Here is a 16033-nt window from a genome sequence, read left to right as displayed (position 1 = left end):
AAAATTATTATCAGTAACATCATAGTCAATGAATCAACTCAAACTTCTATGATAAACATGGTGTTCTACAACAACATTTGTAACTCAGAATTACAATTACACATCACCAATTCCTGGAACTATCAAACAGAATTCTTTAACATGGAAAAGCTCTGTTGTTCTTTGAGTAAATAGACCAAAAATAAATGCTGTAATAAGATATAGTAAAATGTAATAATGACTTTTATATAAATATTAGCCAAACTTCTCTTTTATATATCTGAACAGTAGCTAATGATTAACAGGATGCTTCCAGTTTTCAAAGGCATTTGGATACACAGCTTTATTTCTCCACATCTCCAGGTCCTTGTTATTAAAGTCTAAGGTCTCAGGTCATAGTTTGATTTAATTTACCCTGCATTTTAAAGTTGTAAACTCCAAATATTTCTATTTTCTTAGCTCTATAGAATTTATGGAAAAAAAGAGTGAATCACTATAATTATTAGTGTATCACTTACAGTGTGTTAGACTATGTTTTGAGCACATTAAATAATTTATCTCATTTACTCCTTATAATAACTTCAAAAATGTGGTAGTTATTATTTCTGTTTGACAAATGTGAAATTTAAGCACAAATATATTATCTGGCTTAAATTACATAGCAAAGCTGGGATTTGAACCAGATAGTCTCACTGTGAAGTCCACTCATTTAGAGATTTACAAGGTCAGAGCATTCATGTGATAAATTCTCTCATTATGACTGCTGAACAAGAAAGAAATACTGCTGTGATCATATTCCTAAGTGGCATAAGTAACATGTAACATTTAAAAAAACCTTTTGTCTAATCTGTATTTATTATCTAAAATATTTGCCAGACACTGTGTTAGACTAGTTCGGCAGCAACCAGAGATTATATTTTACATATTAAATTTTCATTTTATTTCCATGCTTACCTTTATTTTCATATAATTTACATTGTTTAAGCCAGTATTTGTGAAAGAAATAGCATTCAGAATAATCAGTTTATTTTAAACTATCACATTTTGAATATAGATGGATAGTCATTATTATGAATCTAAGTCTGTCACAGTCCAGAAAAATACCGTTCAGTTCAACTTGTATCTGCTTCATTTTTATAATAGAGGGATAAGTGTATGTAAAAGATAAATGTCTCAGTATGTTGAATTTTAAAAACTAGTCTTTGGTTGTAGGCCTGGGTGGAAAGAGATGTCACCTAAGTGAATAAGATCTGTTGAAAATACGGAAAATATATTATACTTTTCATAAAATTGCATTTTATAAAACAGACCATGTAGTGCAATATAACATGTAAGGGTGTTACAGATATTTCCATTCATAGAAATGTCACAAGTTTCTATAACCTCCTCTATACTAAAGTATATCTCTTTTAGGTAATTATTCATGCAGATTATAAAATCTACTACATGTACTTTTTAAAAATCACTCACATGGGGTAATCTTAAAGTATCATGACAATACAAACTAACCAAATCATGTGCATCAGTAATAAAAAATTGAATGCCATTATTATGTGATTATGTCTAAGACATGCTGATTTTGTTGAGTATTTGTCTTTAAATATAAAATTTTCATATTACTAGAGAATGTGAAGCTTTGATAAAAAGAAATGTGATATGTTTTTGTCTCAGAGGGTAGAGGTGTTTTTAAGATAGATACATTCTCGGTAGGAACCATAGAATAATTTATGCTATCTCCAAGCTGAATATGTTACTAAAGTTTTATTTATTTGATAGTTTCTTTTTTGTTGAGAGAGAGAGATATATATATATCTCAACATATATATATAACAAATATATATATAAAACATATATATGTTTTAAGGGAAGCAAACAAAACTATCAGGGCAGAGATTTATGTTTATTTTTGCAACATGTCTATACTATTTTTAAGGCAAAATAATTTTATAGAAATAGTTACTAATTTTATAAATGTATATAATACATTTATATATACTACATATACATATATTTGATATATAAAATATATAAGACATATATAATTGATTTTACCAAGTTAGTGATTAAAATGCTTTATCATGAATGTCATTGCATGCTCATTTCCATAGTAATTTTCCTGAAATACTTTGGAGTTTGTTACATCAAGTGACTTCATCTACCTTTATCCCAGATGTGACTCTGCTGGAAGGTAGAATTTAGTGAAAATTTAATAATGTGTAATGAATCTAAAAGTGGTAGTAAGGGTGTCAGACAGATATCCATCATGGTGAGGAGTTAATATCTCTATCTGCATTACATTCTAATTGATGGTTCTGTCTGATGTTTGAAGAGCGTTAAATTGCTGATGTACATGTGATGGAATGCCTATTGTCAGGCTAGAGATGAAAACTCTGCCTCACCATTGCAGTTGGCTTTTAAATGATTTATAGAGAGGTGACTTTGAATGTTTGTATTAGAGGTCAGAATTAGAGATCTCACATTTCTGTAGTAACTCTCATGTGCCAAGTCTTTTATGAGCATAAACCAAGCTCTATGATTCAACTTGAGAGAGAGAGAGAGAGAGAGAGAGAGAGAGAGAGAGAGAGAGAGAGAGAGAGAGAGACTGATTGATTAAAAAGGGAGAAAAAAATCTAGAGAACTGCATGGAGAAATATCTGTGTAAGTTAATCTATAATGCATAAGCTGAACAGTTAAAGAAGTAAATATGATATCATATCAAGATACCAGCAATTTACTGATGTTTAGGCCAAAGGGGAAATAATTGACTAGTGGTAGGAAATTGCAGTTTATAAAGCACATTAAAATAAATTGGTTTCTAAAGTGTTTAGAGAGTCTTTATTCTACTTTCTTCAGATTTTTTTCTATCCTCTGGTATTTTATTTTGACATTTTCTTTAAACCCAGTAAGATTCAGTTTCTTCCTCTATAAGTTAATCAGCCATCACCTAACCTATCTGAATAGTCATTATTAACTTCAAACATTACTTCCTTCCTCTGCTTGTCTTGATTTTACCAAAGACAGAATTCAAATGCTACACTTCCTTGAATCATTTTGGAAATAAGGCCAAACGAGAAGGGATGGAGGGAGGGAGGGAAAAAGAAAATCAGTGTAGATCCATGAGAACATTTAGTATATTATGTGGTGATATTTGTATTTTAATCTCTACATACAGACTAAATGTTAAAAAAAAAAAAACCAAACACTATTGTGTGTGTGTGTGTGTGTGTGAATATTATACATCCTCCTCTCCATCTCCACAATGTCTTGCAGAATTATATAATTATTAACTCCCTACCAATCCTTGACAGTTCTATCTCCTCTAAGACTAGAAATGTTCCTTCTAACTCATATAACCTATCCACTACTCAATAGATGCTTTGGGTTCACTATGTGAATGAATCCTGATGACAACACTACAAAGTTTATATTAATATTATACCCATTTCATATACGACGACCCTGTGTTGTAGGAAAGTTAAGTTTTTTGTCCAGTGCCACCTTCTCCTAGTTTTTTCCTCAGTATCTTTGGCCCTTGTGCACTATGCTCAGTCATAGCATACCACTCTAGGGTTTTCAAGTGGGGCATTCTTATTCTCCCTTTGTGTTTGTAAATTTTCCCCTTTCTGGGTATTCTCCTCTCACACCCTCCTCTCTTGCAAAAGCAACTTAGAGGTCACTTTTTAAAAATAATTATTTCTTGTATTTTCTGATAGAATCAATCACCCCTGAGTTTCACTGACACTTTGCATATTTTATCTCACTTTTTTGTTTGTTTGTGCATTGTCTCTCTGATTTGATGGTTCCCTATTTGTGGAATACGGTCCTATTTATTTCTCTCTTCATTACTTATCTCTGCCTGGCATGCATTAGATAATCATCTTTACTGAGTCAATGCTGGGTAAGAATGATTCCTAGATTTTAGGGTAGCATATGAAAATTCTAGTCAGAATTACAGTTTTTATTTTATAAAATGTAATATTTGGTTATATTTGAACTTTCTTAAAAATTTAGGAAATTTTAATTATATGGGCCTCAGCTAGCCAAGATTGGAGGTATGTATGGCCATAACTCTGTGCATAAGTGCCACTCCCTTCGTGAAATCCTTGTTTTATCTTTTTCATAGGAATTTACTTGTCCACCACGATTCCTAAGGCAATTAGCTAATCAATTATCAGTTGAGCTGTGTTCTTTGCCCACCACAGTAGGACACACAGAAAAATCATAAAACATTGTGAGGGACCTAAGATCCAGCTGGGGTGACAAATCTAATACGCAGAATATTTAAGTATAAATACTCTTAATCTGAAGCCATAATACACCAGTGGGTTACTGAATACAGGCTTAAGATCACTTGCAGTTAATTCGCCCAGTTTTCCTAATACATCTCAGCAGGATACAACAAGCTGTCATCCAAAGCTGTGCAGGGGAGAAGAACCTCCATCTGCCACTCCTGTAGCAAGGTTATGAAACCACACTCTCCTAGGCTGGCAAAAGGCTTTCCTCTTTGGATTGATGCCATCCCAGATTTTTATTTAAAGTTCACTGAGCCAGGCCAATTCATGTCACTAATTTCTTGGGACATCTCAGTCCTCTCTCATAGTCTTAAAGTTTTGTAATCTTTTTGGTAAGTTATGAATCTGTAACATAACAGATTTTGCTTCTTGTAGAATTCATACTTCATTTAGTTGTTCTGCCTATTCTTATAATGAATTTGTGTTTTTAAGACTAGCTCTGGCAATGTAATCATTCCAGGGCTTTTATTATTTTTTCCCTTTAACTTACCAAATAACAGCTTTATTACTTCTGTCTTCGATTTTTAAAAGTTATTTTGTAACCATGAAGGTTTAATTTTGCCTTCTACATTGCGTCATTCTTCAATATAATTGCGTATTCATGACTGTTGTTATTCTCCTGAGCTTCAAAGATTAATGGGGGGTGTGTGTGTTTGTGTGTGTGTGTGTGTGTAATTTTGTTTCCTCATAGCTTTTCCACTAAATACCTTCTACTTTCGTTTTTCTTTTGTCTTCCTTTCCTATAATGACATCAACAGAAAATTATAAGATTAATTAAATAAAATACGAGTTTCTATAGGGAGAATTTAATTCCCTGTATTATAATCATTAAAATTTTATGGATGCCCAATATGGCTTACTGTTTTGTTTTCACCTTGTTAGTTTTTTTAATTGTGTGTTTATTTTGTTAAAATATATTTTTCTTATTTTCACAGGTAAAAAGATGGCCTATCAAAAGGTCAATGCAGATCAAAGACCTTCAGGACACTCAGAGTACTTAGACAATGATGATCTTCAAGCCACTGCCCTTGACTTAGAGTGGGACATGGAGAAGGAACTAGAGGAGTCTGGTTTTGACCAATTCCAGCTAGACAGTGCTGAGAATCAGAACCTAGGGCATTCAGAGACTATAGATCTCAATCTTGATTCCATGCAACCAGCAACTTCACCCAAAGGAAGGTTCCAGAGACTTCAAGAAGAATCTGACTACATTACCCATTATACACGATCTGCACCAAAGAGCAATCGCTGCAACTTTTGTCACCTCTTAAAAATACTTTGCATAGCCACCATTTTATTTATTTTTGGGATTTTGATAGGTTATTATGTACATACAAATTGCCCTTCAGATACTCCATCTTCAGGAACAGTCGATCCTCAGTTATACCAAGAGATTCTCAAGACAATCCAGGCAGAAGATATTAAGAAGTCTTTCAGGTAGGTAAGAAGAAACAGATGTTTGAATGCATTTCTTGGGAAAAATGTCTCACGGGGGGTATTGAACTAATGATTTTTCCGTGGTTCAAGTCAGTTTTGCAAGCTGAGAAACATAACTTACCACCACAACAAGAATAGAAACTGCAAAGCGGGGGCACAGATTTTCAGATTTATGGTACTGCAATATAAATTTGTGATGCAGTTTTATTAATTACTAGTAAGAATCATAACTACTATGGAGACTAAAAGTCTCCAGCCACTGTATTTTCTCCCTCTTGGGGAGCCTCATTAGACCAAATTGGGATGCAAAGATTGCCAGATATACAGGTAATAAAAACTAGGATGTTAGCCATATGATTAAAGACTTTAATGACATCAGAGTAAAATAAACCTGCTTTATGGGCTGAAGTAACTGTCTTCAAAAACTTCAGTGATGTCATATAACTAGTGGATAACTTGGAAAAGCTGTTTGTTATTTTATTAGCAAACATGTTGAGTTGTAAAAGGTTTTCTAGTTTACATATTTAGTGAAGTGAAGAACTGGATATGCAAGATGAGGTATTACCTTCCACATATATCTTCTATATTTGCAGAAAAAGAATAGTCCTAGGTGAATCATGTATGTTGTTTGTAGGTAGATAGAGTAGTGAGGTACTACTTCTCCGGGATATTCTTTCTGGGTTATGCTGATTTGTTACAGCTAAGATGTTGGCAGGTGTGCATTTCCAGGAATTTTCTCAGAGAAGCATGGCCACTGAAGATGTGTCACTTAATTCATGTGCTGAAATACCAGGTGTATTGGTGTTGGTGGATTCTAATCCTCTTCCTGAAGATTGAGCCTCAGTGACTGACAGGGATGTGTTCCCTATATCCTTCTGTGTCTACTATTCCCTTTTGTATAAGCATCCCTGGATATTTAATATGTGGATAATAACACTTTTCATGAGACTTCCCAATGTAAAATTGTTTACATTGAGCTGAAAGATACGCTGTTATCTTATAATGAATGATTGTATTTATCAGGACCCAATGAAGACATCGGAAAATTTCCTGAATATTTAAAGTAAAAGGCATTTAAAGTAGAGAAATGCTTCCATCAGTGATCAGGAACTTATGAGCCAATCAGGGGATACTCAGGTAGCCCAGAGATTCACAAAATGGAGCCATTACTAAACCTAGACTAGAGGGAGAAAGCAATGGGACTGGAATGTCTGTGCATTCTGTGCATACAAGTGCAGATGAGGGACATAACCTCAGCTGGAGACACCACTGAAGATAGAGAGAGGGAAATACCCCAGCTTCTCTTTTCCTCCTGCCACTAAGTGTCCTAGCAATTGTCCTATTGGCTGAAACCAGCAAGAGACTGCTGACTTACAACTTGAGAAAACTCATTCTGAAGGGATCCACTGCCTGCAACATAGGATGGAGCAGAAAAAGGGAAAGTTGCAGATAAATCTAACTGGCTCAGGGTGTTATTAGAAAACAAACCAAGAAAATAGAAAGACTCTATAAAACTGTTTTTACTTTAACTTCGTTATGGACATCTGTTCTATTACAAAATATCTTCTGGAAAAAGATCCATAGCATTAATTTCTTTTTAATGTTAAGGACAATTATGTGTATGTTTTCTGTTGGTTTGTTTTTCCTGAGCAGCTGGTTAGTTTTTAATTTATTGATGAAATGAATACCATAACCTAGTCTGCTTCCTTTACTTTGACTCTTAGTAAATTTGGAGTCAAATTTGTATTTGTAGGTTTATAAGGAACTTTATGACATGCAATTTTGTTTACAAACTAAGCTACATATTTATTTTCCCTCCTTATATAACTTTGGCTTTCCTTGTCTTGTTTTAATTCATTTTTCAGCACTGTAGTCATCTTTAAAAGCTGACTTATGTCCTCTTTGCAAATAGGCAACTGATTATAAAATTTAAAATATATAATAATTACATTAAAATATTCATTATTTCTCTCAGAACGGAAGCTGCAAGATGGTAAGGATTATATTCCAATCTTAGACTACAAAATCAACAAAATAACATATGTGTCAAAGCTAGCTATGAAAGCATAACCACTAGCAATTACACTCCCAGGTAGTACTCTGTGATTAGACACAGATTCACAATTATGGGCCCATCAAGTAGCCATATTTTTTTTTCTTTATTGCAATAACGTACTTTCTTCTTCAAAACAATTGTATTTTTGTACAAATATCTTTACAAACATAACAGCTCCTCATCCAAAAATAACTTCTCCCTCAGTAGTCGTCCTAACCACATGTCATTATGAATCTCTGTTTACTAAGCAATCTTAGCCTTAATTCTGTGCCTCCTAGTAGTAGTAGATTCCTGCTATTACTTTTCATGAATTCATTACCAATTTTGTGCTCTTACTGGTCCACTATTTTGTTCAATTGCTATATCTCTTTTCTATTGGTTCTCTTTTCCTGGACATGCTCTAAACCTGTGTCAGTTCTGATCAAATAGCCTAAAAGTTGTACAATACAAAATATGTTCTTTTTATAATAGACTGCAGACTCAATGAGAGAATGGACTACACTTGTTTGTGCACCATTAAAATGCCATCATCTAATAGACATTGAGAAATTATTTTTTAAAGAATGAAATGAATGCAGGAATAAATGAGAAACATCTGTTTATCAATTATATTATATATTTTTAAATTATTTTATCATTTAGATTTTTCATTATATTATAAATATATATACAAAATATTATGAACATAGTATTTATATTATATGATATAATTATTTTAAGTTATATAATTATATTATGATTACTCAGAGGATAGCCTATGTTCTAATTTTAAAGAAGTGGCAATTTATATCAAAATCACATACTGTAAAAATATTGAAGTATCACTACTGATGCTTCAGTTCCAGCTGAGGCATAAAGACAGTTGATGCTACATTTCTAAGACTAGCATGTAGCATGTAGAGCTTTGAAAAAATGATAGTATGGGCCCAGAGATGATTATCCATTTTTGACTTATGAGAGTTTGGAGAAACAAAGGTTAGGTAGAATGGAGAAAGTGAAGCAGTTTTTAAAAAGCTGCTGATGTGCTTTAAGTCTCTGTCTCTTCTCAAGAAACGAGTCTCAAATCCAGTGGAAAAAGTTTAACAGAACTATTTGGAAGATGTAGAGGTGGCAAAACTACTTAGAATAACTTGATGTCTTTCTTATTCAGAGAATTCAGCCTCTTACCTCCCATATCTAAGTGGTAAGAGATTCACTGGCTAGTTGCTGATAAAAGTGCAAAAGAAGGCCAGGCATGGTGGGTCACGCCTATAATCCCAGCACTTTGGGAGGCCAAGGAGGATGGATTGCCTGAGGTCAGGAGTTCGAGACCAGCCTGGCCAAGATAGGGAAACTCCGTCTCTACTAAAAATACAAAAAAAAAAAAAAAAGAAAAAGAAAAATTAGCTAGGCATAGTGGCAGGCGCCTATAATCCCAGCTACTTGGGAGGCTGAGGCAAGGAGAATCACTTGAACCTGGGAGAAGGAGGTTTCAGTGAGCTAAGATTGCACCATTGCACTCCAGCCTAGGCAACAGAGTGAGACTCTGTCCCAAAATAAAATAAAGTAAAATAAAATAAAATAAAATAAAATAAAATAAAATAAAATAAAATAAAAATTGCAGAAGAGGTAGTTGTTTTAGGTGGAGTATGGCAAATGTTATTTCTGTCTGGGCTGAGAGGGAGATAGCAGGAAGCTTGGAGAGGGAAGAAGCTTGAGGTGTGTTCAGATCCCTGGGGGCTGTAAGCCAGGAGCTGCAGGAGGGTACATTATTACTCATGTCAAAGGAAAATGAGAAGTCTCCAGTGTAAAATAAAGAGTCTCCAAAAAACACACAAAGCGTACACCAGAAAAGTTTCAGCTGAGAACTCTTCCTGAGTAAACACGTTCTCTGAGTCTCACTGAAGTGTTGATCACCAAAGTGATTTAATTCTTTTGCAATTTATACTAGTTTTTGTTTTTATTTTTGCATCTTTTCCCAATGCTAATTGCTATATTCTCCAATACATTATTCTTTTATTCCTATTCTCCAGAATGAAATGTCATTGTTATCCTTTTGTGGACCAGAGATATTTGTGACTCTGTGTCAAGTGCTTGTCCCTAATCTAATCAGCTTAAGTCAGTTGAGATGCTGGTTATCTTGTATAAACCATGTTTACCTATGACTGTTGAGAAAGCTCTTTAACTTAGAAGAAGCTTGAATGTCACAGGTGCAATAGTTCATTTCCATTATATAATAAAGCCACCAAGCCTTTAATAATGTATTTTTTATTTAAAGAAATGACATATACAGACATACATATATAATTGTTGTTTTGCCATTGAAAGTAATGGCAAAAGCAGCAATTACTTTTGCACCAACCTAATAAATTCTGAAGATCATAAGCATATTTCTGAGCAGAGTAAGTATGTTGAAAACTTCAAAACATAGTTTGAAAATATAATATTGTAATAATAAGATATTTGAATAAATTAATGAGGTTTAGTTTATTTTTGAATGCAGGAAGGTGTTTACCTTTGACAGCTGTAGATGCTGTGAAATGTTGAGACAAAAAGGAGAAAAATGTGTTGTATTCTAATTATGGCTAATATAGTTTCTTTTTCTTAATGGAAAGGGCATTATGGTTCTAAGTGCAACATGTACGGAAAATTATAAAGAAAAAAGTAAACACCATCCATAATCCTACGTCTTTAAAAAAATCATTGTTATTTCCTTCTATCATTCCCTATGAATCAGAAAAAATTGTATTAAGCCATGTATTCCTTTGACACCTGCTGTAGAATTTTTTTAATTAAAATATTAGAATCACTTTTCAAGCCAATAAATATGGATTTAAATCACTACATAAAATACTACCTGGTATTCCATTATATGGATGCCATGTAATTTAACCTATTTCTTATAAAGGGACCTTTCGGTTTCCTCTGCAAACATTCTTGTACACAAATCCAAGTGTGCCAATTTAATTATTCCCTTCCGATAAATTCCTGGAAACAAATCACAGCTTCATGGAGTCCACATTTGTGTAGTTGTTTGCTTTGTGTCACCAAATTGTCTTCCAGAGCCACTAGCCGTCCAGGTTCTTATTTTTTATTTGCTTTTGATAGGCCAAAAATAATGTTGATAAAGGTTTTCTATGTGAATTGACCTTGTGCATTTCATTTTTCATATATGAGTTACTTTTTAAAGGAGTTTCCCCTTGGCTTTTATTGGTTCTTTCCCATGGTGTTTATAGGTTCAGAAACTAAAATGTCATAATAGTAAAATAGTCAGTCACAGTATGTATGGTACCCCATCTCTTTGGATTTATTTTGCTAAACACATTTGACTTTCTAACTTCACAAATAAGATGAATAAATAATAAAATACAATCTCTAGAGATGTATCTATTTTTAAATGTTTGCATTATTTGGACAGGGCAATGTTTTTCATCATTGATACAAGTAAGCAAGCATGAATTAATTTATACTGTGAAATGATCTTTATAAGCAAAATAAAACACCATATTTTCTTAGCTGAGGGTTAACTCTTAAAAACGTTTGAAAATGTTATAAATTGGCTGGGCGCGGTGGCTCATGCCTGTAATCCCAGCACTTTGGGAGGCCGAGGCAGGCAGATTATGAGGTCAAGAGATTGAGACTATCCTGGCCAACATGGTAAAACCCTGTCTCTGCTAAAAAATACAAACATTAGCCAGGCGTGGTGGCATGGGCCTGTAGTCCCATCTACTTGGGAGGCTGAGGCAGGAGAATTGCTTGAACCTAGGAGGCAGAGGTTGCAATGAGCTGAGATTGCGCCACTGCACTCCAGCCTAGTGAAAGAGCGAAACTCTGTATCAAAAAAAAAAAAAAGAGAGAGAGAGAGAGAGAAAGAAAGAGAGAGAGAGAGAGAGAGAGAGAGAGAGAGAGAGAGAGAGAGAGAGAGAAAGAAAAGAAAGAAAGAAAGAAAGGAAGGAAGGAAGGAAGGAAGGAAGGAAGGAAGGAAGGAAGGAAGGAAGGAAAGAAAATGTTATAAATTATCTTCAACAATACCATAATGAATAGCATCTTGTCTGGAAACCTAGTTTAAATGCTGCTTCAGATATAGGCATATTTTAGTAATTACTTAATATAATAAATTGAAGTGGATTCCTAAGTCTCACTTGTTTTCTGTTCTTCTGAATGTACTTTTACAGATAATCTTCTACTCCCTTTTCTCTTTCTTCTTTCTCCTCTTCCTCTTCCATTATTCCCTTTCAGCAACTAATTAGTATATTTAGTTATATGTAATATGGGTGGTGCATTTTGTAGTACTAATTGAACTTTACCATTGACACTATTTGGTTAGGTTACCTGGCTTTAATGTCATTGAACCAAAGGAATGACAGATTCACTGCATATACACTGCCACTTCCTGTATCATGCTCTGTGTCCATGAATCACAGCACTCTTTATCACTGCACTCAGACCTTGCCTCAGAATTCTTCTCCATCCAACATTCTTGAAAGCCCTTATTATTTGATCAGAAGTACACAAGAGGGAATTTTCCATTCTTATCCTATGATCTAGCTATGCTGGATCAAAAGATATAAATAAGTTCATTTAACTTACAAGGATGAATTTTTCTCTTCTGAAAAGATAAATTCCATAATTTTACCGGGTCAACTATCTACAGTCAAGAAACACAACTTATGACCACTCCACAGTGCCTAAGAGTTCAAAATCTTAGAACCCTGCATTTTAACATTCAATATATTTTTATGGTCTTTCCAGACAAAGTTGATCTCCTGAAAGGAGAAAATCTCTGTCCAAGCTATCTAGAAACAAAATACATATAATTTACTTTTTCACCCATATCTTTCTCACCAGCACTAATTTATCATCCTGTGACATAAGAAAATAAGCACCTGGGCCGTTTTCCTGTCCCCTTGTTTTAACCCAGGCATTAAGTTTGTTTACTTGTTACAATATTGGTGTCTTTCCTGTGCAAACAGTTTTCTCATTTTTTTATCTCTCCCTTTCCACACCTGCCACCCATGTTAACTTCCTTCCATTCGAGAACCACTGTACTTCATTTACCAAAGAATGTATAATTGAGCAAGTTTCCTGTTCAAGAAAGCTGACCAGTTATACATTACCTCCGGTCTTAAATGAGGGAGGCAAAGTAGTCCTTACCTAAAGATAAACTGGCTGTGGAATCCATGAAGACCCATAGAGTGTTTTTATGGTTTTCAGGCCACTAGAAAGGCTAATATAAAATAGTGATCTGTCTCTTCTCTGTCCCCACAGGAATATATTTTTCACTGACATGCTTTTGTACAAACACAAGATTTTACTGTTGTTTGATGATGGTGATGTCATCAGCAACTGTTCTCTTCTACTCTCCAGCCTTACTTTCCAATCATTTTTTGGCCCCTCTTCACATTATTATTGTTATTATTATTATCGTTATTTTGTACTTTGTCTTCTCTGTTCTTCGTTTTTTTAATCTCTCTCTAATTTCAGTATTAAAATGAATGAGAGTAGGAAGATTGGGAGAAATGAAGAAAGCAATAAAGCAACTGCTATTTTAATTGGAGAAAAACATGTAAATGTATGCACATAATTCAGTGTATGCAAACAATAACAGAGTGAATTTAACAGTAATAGAGTGATGGCTCCTAAAGGAAGTAATTAACTATCCTATTATTGATCTCTCCAGATAACAAATGTACATTGTCTTAAGTTTAATCAGAAAAGGAATACATAGGATAAGACTGATTTAATTATCCATAGAGTTTCATTGCTCTGAACCTTAAATAAGGCAACTTCTTAATTCAGAGTTTCTCAGTGTTATGCAGAATGGCATTAATTGTCTTCACTGGATTCAACTCACAGATACAAGCTTATGACCCTCACAATCCTTAGGTATTTGGCTAGAGCAGCACCCACCAATGGGAAGAATAAAGATTGTTGACAGTAGAGCCTTTGACTGCATAAGCTTCTCCATCTTAGCCTATTAAAATATGGTAAAATACTGTTTGAGATCTGGCTTAAGTGCCCACTCCTTCATGGAAATTTCACTGATATCCCATCAGCTGAATTTTCTATTTCCCTTTGCAGCCCACAGTACTTCATTTCCTTTCATTTTGTTGGCATGAATCACTTTGTTTCATGGTGGAGAAAGAACTATGGGTCTGGCAGAGTTTAAATAGCATGTAGGCACTCAGTAAATCTTTACTGCATGAGAAAATGAACCAGAATGCAGATCTTCTTGATAAACCTTCATTTCCATGTGGATTATCACTTTTTTTGAAGATGAAAATAATGTATACTTCTGGTTATTTGTACCTCTTATTGAAATTTTAATCATACATATATATGATTCATATATATAAAAATGGCTGTGTGTGTGTGTTTTTATATATGTATGGGATATGTGTGTGTATATATATATTTATTGATTTATATATACACACACACACACATCCTAATCCATGCTTTAGAAGTTAAGCAAGATATTTGAGAATACACACACACATACCCCTTTGATTTTTAAACAAATTTTATGTATGTACTCATAGCATGTACTAAAAAAGTTGATTTTGAAGAGAGAAGATTTTTATTTTTCTTACATAAACATGAGCTGGGTGTCTACTATATTCCAAGCACTTGGCTATTCACTCTATAGTTTTTAATGACATTCTGTTCAATATTGAGAGCATTCTTTTTCTATAAAGAAGAAATTAAAATAAAGATTTCACAAAAGACATTTCCCTGATCACAGGTTTTCAGGAGGTACAAAGTGGATCCCCTCACAGGTCTTTTTATATTCTGCTAATTTCAACTTCAGGAAGAGGTTGTCTCAGTCTGGGCCATTTCTGCCTAAAGGTTTGCTTTTTTACTCTCAATGGTCAGGTTCAAGGATTCTGTCTCTCTCTCTTCCTCAGCCCCCATGCACTCACACATGCACAAAATTATTTTATCCATTTGGTTACAGACTGAAATTAGGCTAGTTACTTTCCTGGTAAGCAATTGTCCTTTTCTTAATCTTTTTTATTGAGTCTGTCTGATGTAAAGCATCAGGACCAAGTTAGAGTGTTAAGGATCAAAATGTTGGAACCATTAATGTTTCTAATTTATGTTGTATTATTAATTAGCAGGATCTATTTTACATAATTGCAGGGATTATCTTGTACTGTCAATGAACTATTTCCATCAGATGTATCAGGATCATCTGTGATACTGGCTGCCTGTTCTGAAAATTGATCAGCCTTAGGACTAGTCACATTTTTCTTGTATCTTTTTCCTGCATTGACTATAATATGCTTTTCCATCCATCCACTTCTTGATCTTATTGGTTTCAAAAAGGAACAAGATCAGTCAATTGTAGTACAGGGGAATAACAAACCTTTTACTTTGAGGATCAGATATGTCAATTTCCTCTGGATTCATTTGATTTCCCCACCCTCATGCTATAGAAAAGTTGGTAATGATCACATTTAGTAGAGTGTGGTGTAAGTGAAACATGGAAAGGTTGCGAACTGTTTGCATGCTTCTCTCTTTCACGTTCCTGTTTAATGTCAATGAAATCAAGATTCAAGTGGCAGACATGGTCCTTTGAGATTTGCAATTTGAAAATCCTAATCCATGCTTTAGAAATTAAGCAAGATATTTGAGAATTTCAGCTGAAACCATTAATTCCATAATCTCATAGGAGTAATTTACAGGGGAACATTTAAATTAAAATATATTTTAAAATAGATTATTTATGCCAAATGTATTGAATCAATTCAATACTTTATTGCAGTCACTTAATTTTTTTTTCCAGTGGATATTTCTAGCTAATGAGAGAGAAAGTAAAGTTGCTGAGTAATTCAGATACCAAAAACAGATGATGAACAACCCCACTCTACTGTCCCCTTCCTGGGAAACCATCACTGAATGGATAGGTAATTTTATTTTTGCAAATTGTAGATGCTTATATAACCAGTGTAATGTTTAATTTTATGTAGCAACTAGGCTAATACATGGTACCCAGATGTTTGGTCAAATATTATTTTAGATGTTTCTGTGGAGGCATTTTTAAGATGAGATTAAGATATAAATTAGTAGGCTTTGAATAAAGCTGATTATCATCCATAATGTGGGTAAGGCTCATCTAACCCATTGCAAGCTTTAACAGGTAAAGACTGACCTTCCCAGAAAAGAGGTAATTCAACCAGCAGACTGCCTTTTGACTGAAACTGTGTTCTTGCCTGGGTCTTTAGCCTGCTACCCATCCTGCAAATTTTTGACTTGCCAAGCATTCACAATTGTGTGAGTCAACTCT

The 16033-nt window shown here is 34.0% G+C and overlaps 1 protein-coding gene across 2 annotated transcripts in view; it reads left to right on the top strand.

Annotated features, from left to right (window-relative positions):
* The window catches only part of NAALADL2 (N-acetylated alpha-linked acidic dipeptidase like 2), a 962079-nt gene that overhangs the window by 244611 nt on the left and 701435 nt on the right, over positions 1 to 16033 (top strand). For both annotated transcript variants that reach the window (XM_073023452.1, XM_073023453.1), the window contains exon 2: positions 5207 to 5708. In XM_073023452.1, the coding sequence (XP_072879553.1) occupies positions 5207 to 5708 (502 nt within the window). The remainder of the gene's footprint in view (positions 1 to 5206; positions 5709 to 16033) is intronic.

This window comes from Chlorocebus sabaeus, chromosome 15 (assembly GCF_047675955.1).
Source record: "Chlorocebus sabaeus isolate Y175 chromosome 15, mChlSab1.0.hap1, whole genome shotgun sequence".
Lineage (NCBI taxonomy): Eukaryota > Metazoa > Chordata > Mammalia > Primates > Cercopithecidae > Chlorocebus > Chlorocebus sabaeus.
This window is presented reverse-complemented; position numbering and strand designations above follow the sequence as displayed.